The following is an 18,642-nucleotide window of genomic DNA, read 5'->3' on the forward strand; positions in this document are numbered from 1 at the left end:
GCACGGACCCCAACTTGTATCTATGGTATAAGATCGTGTTGTGAGCCTGCAGTGTCGCTGCGCGCTCCCACTTGGCAGTGTGGACCAAAAGCAGTTGCTGGAGAGGTTCCTTGCCTCGGCCACGGTGCAAGGCAGGCTGTGCTCCCGCCGGACCCGGCTTTCTTTGCAGGTGTCAGAGGCTCTCACTTCTGGCCCGGGACACAAGTATCCCAGACACCTACTGAGAAGCAAATGCAACATCTTCACTGAATTTTTATCACTTCATTGAGATGTGGTGTGCAGGGTGCTGAGTGGCTTGGTTGTATCAGGGAATGTTTGTCATGGCTGTGGTCTGAAAATCAGAATTGAATTGTATTGTGTAGTGGTGCACGTCAACTTACAAGTGACTGTTCGTGGTGCCTGTGGCGGCAATCCAAGGCTGCTGCCTGTTTCTGCTCTTTGCTGCTGCAGAAGCTTTGGAGGGGCTTTGGTGCAGAAAAAACACTTTTTTTCACTCAGAAAGTGAAAAGAAAGAATGCAGGTTTTCTCAATGTATTATCACCAGTGTTTCTGGCACATAGGTGGACATGCCCACATGCACCTGTGGGTGCTTCTTGTCCTTCAAGAAGTGGTTTGTGAGCACCCCTTGTCCTTTGAATCCCAGCTCCTGTTGTGCTTCGTTCTTCCCTTGGAGAAAGCTACACAAGCCTTTTGTTCATCGAGGATCGGCAGTCTCTAAGGACCTGCCGGTTGGGTGTTGATTTTTGTTTTAACTGCACACATTGTTTCCTTGCTGCAGCTTATCTCTACAGATAAAATCTGTTCTTTTTCCCCTTTGAAGAAGGAAGCCACCTGCCTCTCGCAGCTGAACATGGCACTGTACTGCAGGGATGTGCTCTAATAAAGTAAAAAAATTTTCATCTGTGCTGAATAAGGAGCTTTCTTGGGCAAATGCCATCAGTTTCTGCAGATGCCGAGGCCGCTGCTTTGTCTTGAGTTTGTAGCCCTTTTGACTGTTGGTGACAGGCCTACGGACACGACCTGGGGGGGAACAGGCAGGGCTGTGCTCACGCCTGCCCCGAGGCAGCTCTGGTGCTCCTGCTGGCAGGCCGGGCTGAGCTGGCCTCGGGGGACCTGCTGAGTCGCAGCTGCCGCAGGTACAGCTGTGCCGTGGCATGGGGGTCTGCGTGCACCCGGGCGGTCAGAGAAGAGAGGGGAGGGCAGGGCTTGGATATAGGAGCCAGGGGAATGGAGCTGGGAAGCAAAGGCAAAGCAAAAGCAGGACTGTGTTCAGAGCTGCTGACTCCCACCTTCCTTGCCGTGCTGCAGATGTGATTTCCCTTGCAGGAAATGAAAGCTGCTCTTTGGATAAAGGCTATGAATAAAACTTTCTAAAACACCGTGGTGTGTCTGTGACTGAGGGGCTGTTGGAGCATCTGTTCCTGTTGGGACACAGAATGCTTGAAGGGGTATTGGTGAAAGTCTGCAATGGGAGAATGCCAGCCTGTGCTCAGAGATTGTACTTCCTATGTCTGAAGCCATCTGGGGGGCCTGTCCTTGGTGGTGGTTGTGTGGGTATCTGGGTATCAGGTGCAGGAGTGGGGGAGAGGAGCTGAGGCAAGGCTGGATGCGTCCCCAAGGGGAAGACGAGGCAGCCCCTGTCCGTGCCATGTGTCTTACAGATTTTGGGGACTGTTCCCAGTTTTTGTGAACCATAGAATCATTTAGATTGGAAAAGACCTTTAAGATCATCAAGTCCAACTGTTAACCCAGCACTGCCAAGCCCACCACTAAACCATGTCCCCAAGCACATCTACACGTCTTCTAAATACCTCCAGGCATTGGGATTCTACCACTGCCCTGGGCAGCCTGTTCCATTGGTTGACAACCCTTTTGGGGAAGAAATTTTTCCTAATATCCAATCTAAACCTCCCCTGGCACAACTTGAGGCCGTTTCCTCTTGTCCTATCACTTGTTACTTGGGAGAAGAGACCGACCCCCATATGGCTATAACCTCCTTTCAGCCTCCTTTTCTCCAGGCTAAACACCCCCAGTTCCCTCAGCCGTTCCTCACCAGACTTGTGCTCCAGACCCTTCACCACTTCGTTGCCCTTCTCTGGACACGCTCCAGCACCTCAATGTCCTTCTTGGAGTGAGGGGCCCGAAACTGAACTAAAGCTTCATTCCCCTGCATCATTCCACCAAAGTGCTTGTCCTGCTGGGACCCTGAGAACTGGCCCTGTTTGGCTGATCCTCACCTGTGTATGTGTTATATTACATAGAGGACACCTCTTTGTTGGGTATCTTGGTGGTCAGTGAACTTATCTTTGCCCAGCCTGTTTTGGCGATGAACTGCAAAATCAAGTGGAGTTTCAGGTTTGAGAGCCTACCAGCAGAGTCTCCTGAAAAGCAAGTAGGACATCAACTGAGACCAACTTGGATGGTGCACAGTCATCCTGTTGAATAAGTAACCTGTGGGCACAGTCATCTTGTTAACACATGCTATGTTTTCAGCTCGTTGGCTGCAGAGACCATCAGACTTGTGGGCCAGTCTAATTACAGCTTGTTCCCGCAAGATACGTTTTAATGTAATTCAATCTTAGGTGGTGCTGGTGCTCTCTGTGATGAAGGTCCTCTGCGCAGTCAGAATAATCCTTGTCTAGCTCTCGCTGTTTTGCAGTGCAAATCTTTGCAGTGCCTCAGGCTGGCTTTTTTGTAAGGTTTCAACAAGAACGGATGTTGTTTTTGAGGACGAGGTTACAGAAAAAGGCAAAATTTGATCTTTTACCTGTCCTTGTAAAAATTCAGCCAGCTTCTGAAAACAAACATTTGATTTTTAAAAAATGCTGCTTGTCACTGTGCTCTATTCCCTTTGCACCTGAATGAAGGAGGGCAGAAGCCTGTTACTGCGAACTGTCTTTGTGTTACCTTAAATGGGGGAGTTGTCTTTCTCTCACACTTAGTCCTCATTCTCCTGCTGAGCCTTAGACAAGGACCCCTAGGCATTGCATGGGTAAAAAATTTTTCCCATCCCAAGTGTCTTGGCAGCCACCTTCCAGCCCCGCTCCAACAGCAGCTCTCATCCCTCAGTCCTGTCCCTGGCCTTCATTTTCTTGGGAATGGGTAGACATGGCCCTGAAGCCATGCTGCAGACCCAAACTTTTCCTAGCATGGGTCTGCTGACAGCGATTCCATTTGGCAGCCCCCTCCAGCCCTGCTCTCTGCAGCTCCTGGCTTTCTCTCACCCCTAACTCTCCCTTTTGGGGGAGCTGTAGAGTGGGCTGCTGAGCCATTTTCCAGACCAAAGGTTCCTCTAAGCCCCAGTCTCTTTGCAGGCCTGCGCTTTGCTTTGGCAGCCCATTTCTATCCCTGCTCTAATCTCTAGGCTTTCTCTTTCCATTAGTGTTACCCTAACCTTAGTTTTATAGCTGAACCTTTTGACAAGACCTACTGTACAAAACATGATTCCCAGCCAAGGTCTCTTGGCCACTTAAATAATCTTTGGTAGCCCATTTCTAACCCTGTTCCAACGGAAACCCTATGCTTTCACTTTCTGTCAGCCTTAACCCTAGTCCTTGTTTTTCATCTCAGCCTTCGACATGGAAACCCAGATGAAGGACTTCTCCCAGCCCAGCTCTCTTGGTAGCCTGTGCTTGGCTGTTGAAGCCCCACCCAGCCTCAGCTGTAAGCTCTCTCTTTCACTCAACCATAACTCTTATTTTTTGTGAAGAACTGTAGGGAAGACTGCTAACCCATTGCTCGCACCAAAGTTTTCTCTCAGCCCAGGACTCTTGACAGCCCTCACATACCTTTGACAGCACCTTTCAAGCTTCGTTCCAGCAATAACACCAGGCTTTCTGCTTCTCAACCCAGACGTCCTTTGCTTGCTGGGCTGCAAGGAAGGGCCCCCCGGCCACTTCCCAGCAAAGGTGTCGTCTCCCACCCCAGGTCTCTTGGCAGCCCCAGCTGCGAGTGTAACCTTTCCTTTCAGCCCAGAGCCCAACCCAGGAGCTGTTTTCCAGCTGAGCTGCAGGGAAGGCCACTGAGCCATTTCCCAGCCCAGATCTCTTGGCAGCCCCTCTTCCTTTTGGCAGTCCCTTTCCAGCCCCACGGGAGCTCTTGGCTTTCTCTTTCTCTGAACTCTAACCCTAGTTTTCCAGCCGAGCCTTAGCCAAGCCCCCCAGCCATTTCCCTGATGAAGGTGTTCTCCCAGGTGAGGCCTCTTGCAGCCCCCGCTCAAGCCCTCCCTTGCCCTGGTGCACCTCTGGGTTTTCTTTTTCTTAGCCATAACCATTATTTTCCTGGGAAGTCGTCAAGAAGTCTCCTACTGATTTCCCGGACCAGTGATGTCTCCCAGTCCAGGTCTCTTGGCAGCTGCCAGGTACTTTTGCAGTCCCTTTCCAGCCCCATTCCAGCTGCAGCTCTGGACTTTATTTGTCTCAGCATTATCCCAACCCTAATCTTACAGCTGGACATTGGACAAGGTCACCCTTGGGAAAGGTTTCCGCAAGCCCAGGTCTTTTAGCAGCCCCCACTTTCTTCTAGTGAGCATTTTCCAGCCCCTCTCAAACTGCAGCTTTTGCCTTTTTCTCAACCGTAACCGTAAATCGTGCAGCTGATCCCCAGACAAGGGCTGCCAGGTGAGTCTTCTCCCAGGCAGCTCCCACTTTGCTTTGGCAGTGCTGTTACAGCCCCGCTCCCGCGGCTGCCCTGTGCACCCAGAGGTCCCGTTCCCCAGGCTTGCCCGTAACGCAGAGCAGAGTTGAGGTTCGCTGGGGTTTCTTTCCCGATACCGTAAAATTTTGTGTGCAAATTTCTGGATTTATTTTTTTTTTTAAGTCAGAAAACTGCTATTTCAAAGTTGAGTGGACGGACAGGGATTGTGCAGCATTAAGTCGCTTCCCTTTTTCCCCTTCCTTCTCATTCGCTTTCAGGGGGGTGGCACAGTGGCCGTGCCTCCTCCTGTCTGCAGGGCTGGTGAAGGATGCGGATGCTAGCACAGACAGGCTGCTCCTTCCCAATTTTGGATCCAAGCTTTGGATTTGGATTCTGGCGTTGCTGCTAGCATGCAGCACTGGTGGGCAAGGCTTTTCCCGTGGAACAGCCACCTACAGAAGTTCAATTAATAGTGCTTGTGCAACCTTCATTGTAGCATTTTCAGGCTTTTGAGCGCTTCCATCGGTGTCCTTTAAATATCCTGAGATGTGAGGTGGTGTGGTTGAAATGCATCCAAGGTCCTTGAGCAGCCCAGGCTCCTGGAGAGGAGGAGGAGGAGAGGTGGTCTGTCGGGTGGAGCATAGATGCTCCTGCTGCCGCCCAGGCGTGGAAGCTCTAGAGCTGGCATCACCCACTGCCGTAAAGAGCATCTTTGTGGGCACAACTAATTTTGCAGCCTGCAAAGTAGTTTTAGGGCTCTCATGTGGCTTTTAAAGCTGACCTGCAAAGATTTCACAGAAAAGGAGCCAACAGCAGGTTGCTGAGTGCCTCTGATGAGGGGCATGAGCGCTGAGGCCAGCTCTGACCCAGACGGCCCCCTCGGAGCATGGCCAGCAGTGCTGCGTGCCCCTCACACTGGGGCTGCCGGCCAGCGGCCTGGGAAGGAGCCGCTCTCTGGTGCTGCAGGAGGGCAGGTGGGAGATGTCAGGATTGTGCCTCTGGTGGAAAATCTGCTTATTTTATATTTTCCTGGTGTGAAACTGCAGCCTCTGAATCTGGGGAATTGTTTCAAAAAAGCAAGTCTGAGGTTTAAACCCTCTTTGAAACACTTTCCTTTTCTTGGGAAAAACAAGATCTTGACAGAACGTAACAAGCTGCAAGCTCTTCCTGCTGCCGGGCTGGGTGCCTAGCACTCTGCCTCCCCCACGAGTGCTGTCCCCTCGCCCAGCAATGCTCCCAGAAAGCTGAAAATAGTTGGTGCTTCCCATCCCTGGGGCAATTATTCGATCCTCCGCAGCTGATCCGAGCTATTCTTGGAACTAACAGCTGGCCCGGGTTGGGGGCTGCGCACCCCCGGAACCCCGGCTGGGTTCTGGAATGAGCATACAGAATCCTGGACTGTGAGCTGTCTCCTGGTGAGCCGCCCGCTCCAGCAGTGCCCCGTTAGCAGCCCTTGGTGCTGGTCTTCCCGTGGTGGGGCCCGCTCCTGCCGTGCATGTTCCCACGTGCGCGAGCTCGTTCGTGCTGCTGCCTGAAGACCTGCAGTGTCCAAAAGGAGCTGGATGTATGAGTGAACTTCACGCAGAGCTCACCGTCACACAAGGTGATGAGATGAGTATTAGAAATTATTTATTCTTCTGTGGTAATATCAAACACCATCAGTTTTGGAAGCAGGGTTATGGGGGCTGACACATGGTTAGTATCTGTCCAGGAGCTTCGTGCACCGCTAGCCGCTGCATCAGGATTTCCCTCCTGGTTGCTCTTAGCCTGAAGGCTAGGAGGTGTGTGTTGCAGCAAGCGCCTCTGAGACAGACTGAAGCAGCAGAACAATGCTGCTTGCTGTGGTTACAAACCACTAGCTATGCAGTATGTAAATGAAATTAATATTAGAGAACATTGTTTGAGACACTGTTGTCTTTAAAGTTTCAAAACCTGACCAAAAATATGCTTATCTCATTAAATTGGGGGACTTTGGGTTGTGACTTTGAGACTGCTATGGGATATGTCTGAGGTTGTTTCAGATCTGTTTGGTGGACCAAGGGGGACCCTGAAGAGCTGCTTGTTTTCACGCTGTTTACCAGTTGCAGGCAAGCTAGCATTGTAACTATTTTTGCAAACCACATGCTAGGAATTCTTTGGTGTCCTGTGGCAGTTTGTCTTCTAGATTTCCTGCTTCCAGCACTGTGACTTGCAACATTTCTTACAGCCTTTGGTGTTGCAGGGTTTCTGTACAGGCCTCACATTCCATCACAATGGCTGTGTGGGAGACGCCACAGGCGGGTGCCCGTGGGGACGCTGGGCGTGCTTGGAGGGTTCTGCCACCCAGCCCTGCTGTTGGCCCAAGGACTTCTCAGGTTGGATGGGGACAGGGATATTTAGGACACGTTCAGCTCTTTGGGTGGATGTTGGCCTGAGAACAAAGTCTGCCAGGTCAGCCTGACCTTGCAGTAACTCCTCTGGGTAGGTCAGACTCACAGAGGGGCTGTGAAATGCTCTCCTGGGCTGGCCCCTGCTCTGGGCCGGCAGCGTGGCCGGGGATGAGCTTCCGGAGGCTTAGTAAAAGAGCCGATGATGCTGTCTCGCTGGGGGATGGCTCAGCACAGTTGGAGGAAAAAGGCTGGAAGCTGTTCTTGGTGGGATTGGCTGCTGGGGACTGGCTGGGGACCTCCTCTGGGCAAGGTGCTCTGAAGCGAGGTGTGGTGACACGCTGGGCAGGGTCGCAGTGTTTCCTGCGCTGGACAGACAGAGCTGGAGAGGAGCTCTTCCTTGCCAGCTGCACAGACATCTCCAAGCCTTCCCCAGCCTCCTGGGGAATAGGGAATTTGCCCTATTTGCTTGTCAGCTCTTGCAGGCATCAGATGTGCCGTGAAATTGCTGATCACCCCAAGCAGAGTTTTGTCTTGGATTTTCCTGGGGATGAGTGCAGAAAGGGGGAGTGCCGTATTATTTTCAGCTTCAGTCCTCTCTGACTTCACGCCGGCCTTCCTCAAAGCACAGCCCCAGGCATGCACAGCAGCGACAGAGAGCCAGGGTCCAGCCGCGTGCGGCACTCCTTCTGGGTTTGCAGTGTGGGGCTGCCTGCCTGCTCTTTTTAGCTCCCTACGCAGGATATAAATATAAAATAAAATAAAGGAAGAGAGAAGCAAGATAGGTGCAGAAAGCCAAGCTTCCTGTGCCAGCGCTGGCCCTCACAGGAGCTCAGGGGAGAGCTGCGAGAGGAGGCTCTCCGAAGCACAGAGGAGCAGGGACACGCTGTGTGACATATGGACGGCCCCAACAGGAGCCTTGGTGTTCAACGGTGCCGTAGCTTGGCTGTTGGAAGATGTCTGGGGAGAAAGAACATGCACCCAGGCTGGAGCATCAGCTGGGCAGTGAATGTCAAGGGAATGTGGTGGTTTAAAACAATGGAGGAGGGTGTGGGGAGAACTGCAGCCCATGTGAACTTGCCTCTCCAAGGTGGTTTGATCCTGTCCAGGTATAGTCTGAGACCTACCGCTTCATTTCCATGCTTCAGAGCTTTTTACAAGCCAGGAAGGATGTGCTGCCTGTGTAGCTGTAAAATCCTTGCCGGGCACATGGGAGACTGTGCAGAGGGTCCCCTGAACACCCTCAGCTCGCCACTGAGTTTGCAGAAGTGCGCTCTTACCATGGGGTGCTGGGAGGGACCTGTGGGACACCCGGAGCAGTAATAGGAAGGTCTTGCAGGCAGCTGGGCAGGGTGGGACCCTGAGGAGCTGCTGTGGCCAGCTCCCTTGAGCAAGCTAGTCCTACCAGCTGTGAGTCCTGCTTGCCAGGATCCTGCGCTTGGGCTTTGCATTAGTTCCTTTTCTGCTGTTCTCAGGGATGAATCTAGCTACTCCTTGGGTGCTGTGCACTTGGTACCTGCTCCCACCGTGTACAGAAGGGTGTACCTGCTGCTCCAGAACATCTCCTGGCTCTGCTTCGGCCAAGTGCTTCTCATTCTCCTCGGTGGGTCTCTGCAGGCTGGGTGCAGCAGTGTGTGTTTCGTAGTCTAATGATGGTGTAGCAGCTGCATGTATAAATGGAGTCCTCGGTGCTCTGCTTATGTGGCTCGGCTTGTGCATCAGTCACGGGTTGCACTTGAGAGTGAGTGTACAAGTGTGCATTTTGTTTGCTCAGAGCTAGATTTTCAGCAGATGGTGTTGAGCAAGAAACTGGATGCTGTGGTGTGGAGACATGTTGTATGGTGGAAAGTTTGGAAAGGCGCTTTGGCTTTTATGCCAGGACCCTCCTCTCCTTCTGACATGCAATAGGACGTAGGCAATGGCCGTCTGTCTTTCCATCAGGTACGATCTTGAAAAGCATCCTCTGTGGCGGCCCATCGTGATGGCTCTGTCCTGGGCAGTGCCTGTGGCTGTCCGTGTTGGTGCTGACAGGCAGTCCTAGCACACAGCCACTCCCAAGCACGGTGCCCTCAAAATGTTGTTTTCCTTTGTCTCTGCTAACGTGAGTGAGTTAATGTGCTACGTGGGTGGCACCGCACGGCCAAGGCTCTGCACTTCACAGGCTCCAGTGTGGATGCCCTGCAAGTGCTGTGGCTAATCCAGGCCAAGACAGGCTAGCTCACGCTTGCCTTTGGGTATATCCCTGTTATTGCTGTAGAGCTTTATTCCTTTTCCTTCATGACTTGACCTCCTCTCCCAAACTTGGCTAGCAAGTTTATGAAACGCATGTTAAAAGTTCTCTAGCCCCGGAGAAGATCTGTCTCTACAGGTTGACTATTCTGGGCCACTGCAGCTTCTCCTTGCCTTTGCTCTCAGTTCATTTTCAACACCTCTTTTTTTCCTCCACCTGAAGATCATCTTGAGAAGATCTTCTCCCATTTCTGAGGGAAAACTGAGGTGAACCACTCTGCAGGGACGTGCACTGATGGAGCTGTGTGTACAAATGAGATAGGTGATCGCTCCCCGCAATGAGCTGTGGTTGCTTTCACAGAGGGCTTGTATGTATTTGTGCCTGCAGAACTGGTGTTGAGGGCTGCATGGCAGGAGCGCTGCACATGTCCGCAGGATTCTGGGAGCACGTGAGCTGTATGTTAGGGAGCCTTGGCCTCGGAACTGGGAAAATCAATCCTCCAGCTTCACCGGAGAGCTTGGCCACTCTGTGGGAAGGCTGGTAGAAGGGGAAGAGCACATGGCCACTGCTTGGTCCGGGGTTGGTGCTGGCTCAGATGTGGAATTTCTGATAATGTTTTTGGCTTGTGCGCAGATGCTGCAGCTCCTGGAGGAGCCCAGGCAGGAGCGACAGGAAATACTGGCATGACGTGGACTCGGTCTGGTGTAGGGATGTCTTGCACTTTCAGAACAATAAATAATAAATCCAAGGGAGGAGGATAGTAACCTGATGTGCCCCAAATTGTGTAACTGAAAACGTCATTGCTAGCAGCAGATGCTTTGTAGAGGCCATGCCACAGCGAGTTGGTCTGTTCCTGTAGAGGGACAAAACACAGCTTTCAGCGCTACTTTGCTTGTCTCTTGAAATGCAACAAGACAGCTCCCGAGCGCATGGTCAGCCTGCCAGCACGGCGTGCCATGTTGGTCTGCTGACTGCTTGTGTGCGGTGTCCAGCGCTGGGGGGTTTCAGAGGAGGTAGTACCATGACCTCCCGAAGGAGGACTTGCCTTTGGCTGTGGCAGCCTTTGGCAGGTGACTGCCTGGTGCTGGGGGTGCTGCAGACTGGCAGCACTGGTGTAGGACGTGCGTCAGTTATCTTGGGTTAAAAAGGCATGGAGAATAAAAACTCCCGACTTGTAACAGTGGCAGTAAAGCTGAATCTAGCAGCCTGGAGCACTTGCATGATGTGCTAGTGAGAACATGTTGATCTCCATATGAAAACCATAAGCTCATTTAGAAAATTGGGCTGTCTCATTTGAGATTAGAGTTTCTCTTTAATCTGCAAATACTTAATTAGCATGGAAATGGCTAGTTAAATGGGGTTCTCGATGTATATATCCACATGCCAGTGTGGTGGTGCTCCCTAGCAGGTGGTGTGTTTCCCTTCAGGATGCTGGACAAGTTCCTGGCTCTGAGGCCAGGCAAGATGCTCTGGATGCAGCAGGCAAAAGCAGGCCACAGCACTGGACAGACATGAACGTGTCCCTTTCCTCCTCTCCAGCTTGTCCCCTAAGAGGTGATGGCAGGCCGTGCTTGCTCCACAGCATTGTGAACAGCACAGTGTGATAAATGCCCCAGGTTCCCTGGTGTCTGGATTCACAACTGGCTGCAGCAGCTCTGGGCCCTGGCCAGCACAGAGTTTAAGGCAGCTTTCCACAAACCAGGATGGCACATCGTGCCCGGAGCTGCAGCAGGGCCCCATGAGTACCTGGGGTGCTGCCATCTCACGGGGTGGCCTCTTGCTCTGGGTAGCTCTGTGTGCAGGCAGGACACCAAGTGCGCTCTCCTGAGACCTGCAGGGACTTGGTGAGGCCTCTCCTGGCACATGGTCAGAGCAGGTATCTCTTAAACTGTCTCCTCTGGGTCTAACTGGTATCCCAGCCTTGTTTTATCAAGGCAGATGCACACATTGGCTTCATTGCTATGTATATACATGGGTGTACGGTGGGGGTGATACTGTCATGTGCCTGTTGCCAGCTGGAACAAGATGATGCGGTATAGAGAAGACCTGTCTGATGGTGGTTTGGGACCACTGCTGAGCATGGGACTGTCCTGCCGTGGGGCTGGCCGGGCCCTGGCACTGCTCGCTGTGCCAACCGTTGGGCTCTGCCAGTGGTGGGACGTGAACAGAGCAGGTGATGCCTGGGTAGAGCTTGGCACGTTCAAGCTGCTATATGTGGAGATAGAAGAAGGAAGAAAGACCTGTAGATGTTTCTTCCTGGCTCTTTGGAAGGGAGCTAGGTGAGAGGAGGGTCTGCCCATTCCCTTCCTGCCTGTCCTTGCCAGCTGTGGCCTGTGCGGAGCGCTTTCGGGGCAAGGTCTGTCCTGGGCTGTGGCCTGCGGTGAGGACTTCTGGGCAGTTTCCCTGCCAAGGGCCAGAGCAGCTCCATTTGCAGCTGTGGGCAGCCTTTGCTGCCTAGAGGAGGGGGGACATGGCCCATTAGCTGCCTCCTGCGGGTAGCAGAGCGGGTGCTGTGCGAGACACCTCCCCGAGTTCAGCTGTGGTCTCCCACAGTTCACCCACGGGTGTGAATCTGAGTAGAAACAAAGGTGTGTGCCGAGAAGTGACCGCACTGCTTCTGACATGGAGAAACCTCCTCCCGTGCTCTGCTCTCCCGTGTCCTTTCTTGAACCTGTGCCCTCGTCCCCTCTCATCCTGGTGCTCATTCAGAGCGCGCCAGAGGGCTGGCCAAGAGCTCCCTCTCCATTGCTATGTGCCAGTGCTGTCAGACGTGGCTTGGCTAGCCCAGCGGCTGGGCTTCTGCCGTGCCTCTTCCAAACCCCTAAAGCCAGGGGTGGTCTGCAGCCTGCCGCACACAGGGAACTGCAAAACTCCTTCTCTGATACTAACTTTAACCTGGTAAAAGTTGTTTGTGAGCCGTGTGTGTGCGGGTAAGTCCTTGTGTGCTCCCTGGGAAAAACAGATATTAGGAATGGGCAGCCTACCCCACCCCAGCCTGGTCCAGGTGCCCTGGAGAGAGCTGCTTTGGCAGCAGGATCCTGGCTCTCCTTTCTGCTGGGGAGCCCAGGAACATCCCTGCTCTGTACAGCCACCCCCAGGAGCACTGGACCTGCAGCATACACCAGCTGCCTGCTCGCTGTCCCACTGAAGAGCCTGCGTCTGGCTTCCTGCTGTTAAGAGATGAGGCTTGTGAAGCAAGGCATGGCTGCTCTAAAGCTCGTTCCCTTTGCGCAGCTTGCTCGGAGCACCGGCTGCCCTTCCCTGCCCCAGGAACAGTCCTGCTGGCCCAGCATCGTGTGCTCTGAACCCTACCCGAGCCCAAGTGTTCGGTGCCTGCGAAGTAACAGGCGGGGTGGTGCCAAAACAGCAGCTGATGGGAGCGGAGGCCGGGGCTGTGGGACTGAGCCACCAAGGCTGATGGCAGCGGGGTCCAGCAGCCCTTGCCTGGGCTCTGGAGGGGCAGCAGGGTTGGGCTGCTTGCTCACTGCAGCACCAGGCTTCCTGGCATCCTTCGGCCCTCTTGTTCAGCTGCTGGCAGCTGCCTGTGCTGCCGCCATAGAGAAGGTGGTGAGCGTGCTGGGATCTAGGCCACTAAATGTGCGTGATCCACAATGTATGATGTTTGGTTTATTTTAACAAAAAAAAAAAAAAAAAAAAAAAAAAATGCCCTGAAACCCCAGAGCTGCATGGTAGGAGCTAGGTGCCAGGGCTCAGATTGCAGGCCTGGAAGTTGTTTGCGTTGTGTGAGCTCTGTTCTGGGGCTAGCCTGCAAAACCCCTTGGTATCTGCCAAGTGACAAGTGGGGGACTTAGTTAAGTGTTAGGGAGTGAGCCCTCAGGGGAAGGGGATGACGGGGAGAGCTCTGTGAGCACAGAGGGGACCCTGGGGAAGGGGTGGCTTGAGGGAGCTCATGGACTTTTGATGATGGAAAGAAAACAGAGAGCAGGAAGACAGTGCTACTGCCTGCAAGGGCTGGAGGGCCCAGGATCCATCTGCTGGGTTACTCCAGAAGAAAATCTATGACTGAAAGTCTGGGAAGCAGACCCAGCGTCTCCTGCCCTGGGAGCCGAGAGGGACTGGCTGGGCCCTGCAGGACCTGCTGGGTGCAGGCTGGGGATGGCGGGTGAAGGCCAGTGTGCTTGGGTGCTGCTGGCACGGATGGGTAAGCTGAGCACCTTGGAGTGCTCAGCCTGGAGGCCTCTCTGAAAGCTGAACTGAACCCAGATCTCCAACACTTATGGCTCCAAGCAAACCCTTGGGATGGGGCTGCTCTCTGCTGGAGCCCGGCAGGATTGTTCTGAGCTGCTGCAGCCGCTTGGTCTCAAAGTTCCGCCTGGTCCTTCCTGGAGAGCAGCACTGCTGCAGCTGCATGCATCTTCCAGCCTGGCTTAGCCCCTTGTCATCCAGGCCCATCTGGGGCACCTTTGGAGGAGTACAGGAAGGGCTGGCAGGCTTAGTCATGAGAAAGAAGTTCTGTGTCTTGTTCACAGATGCCATCAAACTTCTCCCCGCTCAGCTGGTGTCATGGGTGCCTTGCCTTACTGCCACCCAGCTTGACCCCACGTCCGTGTGGGATGTGCTGGCCTGGCCCGTGCCTTGTAGCCGGGATCAGAGTTAGAAGCCTTTGCCTCTTGTCCTTGGTGTGGTGGGCATTAGCCATGCACCAGCAGAATTGGTGCCCTCTTGCGCTGGCCTGAGCGCTGCCCACCTGTAGGACCCGCTGGGCTCTCCCCTTTGGGAAGAGAGGTGCTGGGTCAGGGGGGAAGTGGCTCTGGGTTTTGATAAGGTCTGGGTCTAGAGGGGAGACATGATGGGGGGTGCTGGGGAGTCGCGGGGCCTCGCTTGCTGGCAGTGCGAGCTGCGCCCTTGTGCCAAGCGAGTCTGACAGCAGCGGCAAGGGGGGCTCTCGCATGGCTGTGGCTCGTGGAGTGGCCTTTGCGCGGTACAGGAGGGAAACAAGAGGCAGGTGTTTGTGGGGTTTGTGTTGGAAACACTTGTCAAATACTTCTGGGCTCTTTGGCACCCGTTGCTGGCACTGTGGGAGCAGACAACTGCTGAGGGTTGGCTCCCCAAAAAGCATCTACTGCCTGGAGCAGGGAGCTCTGGGCAAACCCCGGCAGCTCTGTCAAGTGTACTGTGGCTGCTGTGGGGAGGGCATGTGGCTGTAACCTCACCATGTCCCCGTGACTGTCACAGCTGGTGAGCGTGTTCGTCCTGCGGAGCTGCAGCAATGCCCCATCCACCCCGGATCGGTGCCGTTTCCCATGCTGACCCCATGTGTGGCAGGGCTGCTGCTGGCCTTTCTACCAACACAGCACCGGCAGGAGGGAAGCAGTGACCCGGCTTTCTCCTGTGTCTTGTGGTGTTCAACCTACGCCCAGTCCCCAGAGAGGCCAGGCCTGGGCAGGCGTGTGTCTGAGGCCCTGGTCCTGAGGGTTCTTGGCAGCCCGTGGGGTGTGCTGGGTGTCATGTCTCTGCGCTTGGGCACAGCTGCTCAGGCAGTGTCTGCGGGGAGCTGTGACCAGCGAAAAGGTGCCACTGGCCAAGCCGCGCCACAGCCACGGGGTGCAGGGTGCTGAGCCGTGGTGCAGGGAGTCTGGGGGAACAGTCTTTTCCCCAGAAAGCTGTTGGGGTGCTGCATTGCCACAGATCCCTCATCAGTCCCCTCCATCAGTGGGGGACAATGTGGGGACCTGGTCGCACAGGCAGTTCTGCCTCTGGCGCTGTGGTGCTGCCAAGAGCTGGACTTGCAACTGCAGCCCCTTGGGCCAGGCCTGGTGGGGGGGGTTGCTGGGGAATCACCTCTGCCTGCAGCCCCCCCTCCTCCTGTGGGCTGCGAGGTGGTTGCCGCTCATGCAGCATCCTCCGGCGCTGCAGGGGCACAGGCCTGAGGAGGCAGCCAGCCTGCTGGCCCTGCCCCAGCGCTGCTCCAAGGGCTGCTGCGGTTTGCTGGGGAGATGGTGTCTGCCAGCATGGCTCTTCCCCTCCTTGCTTTCCCCTCGTCCCCCTAGCAGCTCTTCCTTGACAGTCGGACTCACAGCCCACCTCAACCTCCTGCATCCTCTCCATGGCTCTTACTGCTGTCACGGCTGCTTGGCAGAGGCTGGTTTGTTTACTGCTTCCCGCTGCTCCTGTGGGGTTGGCAGCATCCAACATATCTCTTGGGGTGCCCGGGGTGGGTTTGGGGCTCTGGGGGGGTGGAGTGTGTCTCCACTAGCCCTGGGTGCGCCACTTCATGCTGGGACTGCGACTGCAAGGTTGGTCTTGCCAAGCGGGGTTCAGGTAGCACCGAGCTGCGGGGAGATGTGCGGTCAGGCTCCTTGCCGTGGCTCAGCAGAGTGGATGTCCCCAAGCTTGTCCCTGAGAGCGTTTCACTCTTGCAGCTCTGTTGCTCTGAGCAGCAGTGGGGTTGGCTTGGCCTCTTGGAGGGGGTGATGTGGAAGGATGGAGTACCTCAGGTTCACCAGTCTCTTTATTGTGAAATTTTTTTGTGTGTTGTGTCTTGCAGAAATAACATTCATCCCAGATTTGATGATAATGAAAATACAGAAAAAAGAAAAGCAGGTTTGTGACCCTCTCTCCTTCTCCCAACTCAGCTGGCAAGGCCTGGGAACCATGCGCTGTGTGTGAATTGTTGTCGATGTGTGGTGGGAGGTGGCCCGGGCAGGGGGGGGGATGCTTGCATTTCCAGACAGGGCTGCAGCTCAGCGCGCTGAAATTTGACCTGAGCTGCAGTCTAGAGCTGACGAGTCTGATGTGGGCAGTTGAACAAGGTGGGGTTTATCTTCAGCAATGGAAATGCGCTTGATTTGGTTCTGTTCCCTGTGGAGGAGCAATCCTTCTTTTCCCTCAAAGTCCCTGGTATTGGTTCTTGTTTGAATCTCATCACATATATATTACAAAACTGCATGTTTGCTGTGATTACTGCTAATAACATGATGCTCCAGGACTAACACGACTGGGCAGGTTGGGGAAGATGACATCTGTGGGGCTGTGAGAGCTTGGCCAGGGACTCTTCCCTTGCTCAGAAATAATCCCATCCCACCAAGCTGCCATTTCTGAATTGCCGCATCAGATCATAACTACCTGCTGCTCCCAGAGGAGATTTATGAGCCAGTGGTCTTTGTATTAACTGTGTGCAGAGGAAGAACCTGACCATCGGCACTCTGATAAGGGGAGAGGACCTGTTACATGCATGGAGACTCGCTCTGCCTGCCAGGGTGAAATATGGCTGGACGTATAAAACAAACCGGTCCACCCAGAGCTGATTTGTGTCTGTGCTGCTTTTAATGGGAAACCATTAAATTGAACACTGAGCTAAGGGATAAATCTGTTGGAGAGCACGAGCTGGTGCCATTTCCAGCCAGCTCTGAAGTAGCTTATTCGTGCTGCTCAGGGCAGCGGCAGAACGCGCCGTCATGGCAGGTTAATGGGGAGGAGGAAGGGAGGGAAGGGTTTGGGAGAGGCGAGTGTGCCGTTAGAGCTTGCAGCAAGCCAAATGCTGCGGATATAGGAGCGAACACAGAGCACTGCTACTGTAGGAAGTAGTGAGTTTATCTGTGTGTCCTAAAGATGCTGTGAAGAAGCAGAGCCAGCCTGAAGGTGAGGAGGAGGGGAGCGCAGCAGGTCTTGCATGCCAGCACTGCTGGATCACTCCTGCCCCCGGTGCAGGGGGAAGCCCTGGAGGAGAGCAGGGTGCTTTGGGGCACGGGTGAGTCATCTCCCTCCTCTGGTAGCAAAGCCCAGGTAAAAAATGCCCACCAGTCCGTTGGACTAATGTAGCAGGTTTGGCTGCTTTGGAAATGGCGTTACTGAAATGACGTGGATTTTAAGCACAGCAAAACTGTCCTCCCCCACCGTTTGGAGATTTGAGAGGGCTCAGCTGCCAGTGTTTTGGGTAACTGCCCCTGCAGATAAAGTCTGGGAGATAAAGGCATGCCAGTGTGAGCGAGGGTGGGTAGGGATTGAGCTGCTCATCTCCTGAGCTCTCTGAACCAGCAGCAGTGTAGGACGATCCTTGCAGCATGTCACGGAGTGGGCCGCAGCGTTCCGGCGGTCACCAGCTCTGCAAGGGCTGTGCTGGGGTGTCCCCAGGAGGGTCTGGGCAGCAGTCAGGAATGCTGCTGTGAGTTCAGTGTTTGGAAGAAAGCCTGGCCAAGCAGGGTACTGGGGGTACTCGGGGTTCTTGGTTGATGTGGTGGAGGTGGGGGCCACTCCCCGAGGTGGGTGGCTCCCTGCCATGCTCTGCAGAGCCTGCTGAGCGGCATTGGAGGCAAAACTAGCAAGAGGTGTGATTCCACATCCCCCTGGACACCTGCACCCAGGAGCTCCCACACCTTGTAAACAGACTCCTCATGGCACCAAGGAGGGCTGTTGCCTTCAAAAGGCTGTTGAGCAGTCTCTCTGGAGAAGGTGAGACGCTCGTGTGGTTCCCAGGGCTCTCAAGGGCCACGCACTTCCGTACGTGTCTCCCTGCCAGCCTCTCACCTGCAGAAGCTCCATCTTGGTTGTCATCTGGGTGTAGGTTCAGGCCCGTGGATACAAAGGCTGGCAAAGTGCTGACACCCTTCATTTTGGTGAGGGATGGCAGGAGAGCTGTCAGCTTCCTTTGGGGAATGGGTTGTGGATGTGCTCTCTCCTTTCCCAAGTCCATGGCTGCCCTGAGCAAGTGTCTTGTCCTGCCCACGTCCCCTGCCAGTGGATTACAAATCCTGGGCTGGAGAGCTGGAGTCTTGCAGCAGGCTGTCCTGGGAGGAGCTCCTCTTTATGCCCCCTTGGTGCCCCCCGCAGTGGTGCCACCCTTCCTGCACCGACTGGGATGGCTTGGTGTCCAGGGCACTGCCAACTGGTGCACCAGATGAGGGGCTGTTGTTAGCGCAGGCAGGGTCTGTGTTTGCACGACTCTTCTTCCTTAGTAATGCATGAAAATCTGGTGGATTTGTCACCAAGCTGTGACTAACTCGTGAAACCTGTCACTTGTGACTTACGAGGCTTCATGCCAGGGCACCTTGTCTGCTGGCGGAGGTGGGACAGGGGTGCCTAGCTACCACAGGGAGCAATGACAAGCGATGGATTTTCTTTGAGGGCTTCAGCAGCACCGTCCTTCCCTGGGCTGCCTCTCCCGTTTGTGTCCTGCTCCTCCCTGGGCACTGAAGGGTCTTCTACTCCTGCTTATTTCTGCCAAGTTCTGACTTGTTGAATAACCTGAGAAATATTGAACTTAAAATGAATGCAGTTATCCCACAGTGCCTGTAAATCTCTTTATTCTACAGCCGTGGAATTGCTCCCATCCCACACAGACTGTAAGAGCAGAGCACCATTGCTTGCCTCTTGGAGAAGGAGAGGATGGGAAGCACTGTGACACCTTAGCTCCTGCCTTCTCCTGGAGGGCTCTTCTGACTTTACAGCCTG

The 18,642-nt window shown here is 54.3% G+C and overlaps 1 protein-coding gene across 17 annotated transcripts in view; it reads left to right on the forward strand.

Annotated features, from left to right (window-relative positions):
• Window positions 1–18,642, forward strand: part of CHD6 (chromodomain helicase DNA binding protein 6) — a 90,482-nt gene that overhangs the window by 16,496 nt on the left and 55,344 nt on the right. For 7 of the 17 annotated variants that reach the window (XM_075768855.1, XM_075768854.1, XM_075768856.1 and 4 more), the window contains exon 2: window positions 15,740–15,795. The exons of 2 other annotated variants lie outside the window; for them this stretch is intronic. In XM_075768855.1, coding sequence (XP_075624970.1) covers window positions 15,763–15,795 — 33 coding nt within the window. In that variant the 5' untranslated portion in view covers window positions 15,740–15,762. Of the gene's footprint in view, window positions 1–7,299; window positions 8,943–15,739; window positions 15,796–16,178; window positions 16,469–18,642 lie in introns of those variants that run through there. 8 more of the 17 variants (XM_075768853.1, XM_075768861.1, XM_075768862.1 and 5 more) reach the window with 4 other exon arrangements.

Source organism: Balearica regulorum, chromosome 16 (assembly GCF_011004875.1).
Source record: "Balearica regulorum gibbericeps isolate bBalReg1 chromosome 16, bBalReg1.pri, whole genome shotgun sequence".
Taxonomy (NCBI): Eukaryota; Metazoa; Chordata; class Aves; order Gruiformes; family Gruidae; genus Balearica; species Balearica regulorum.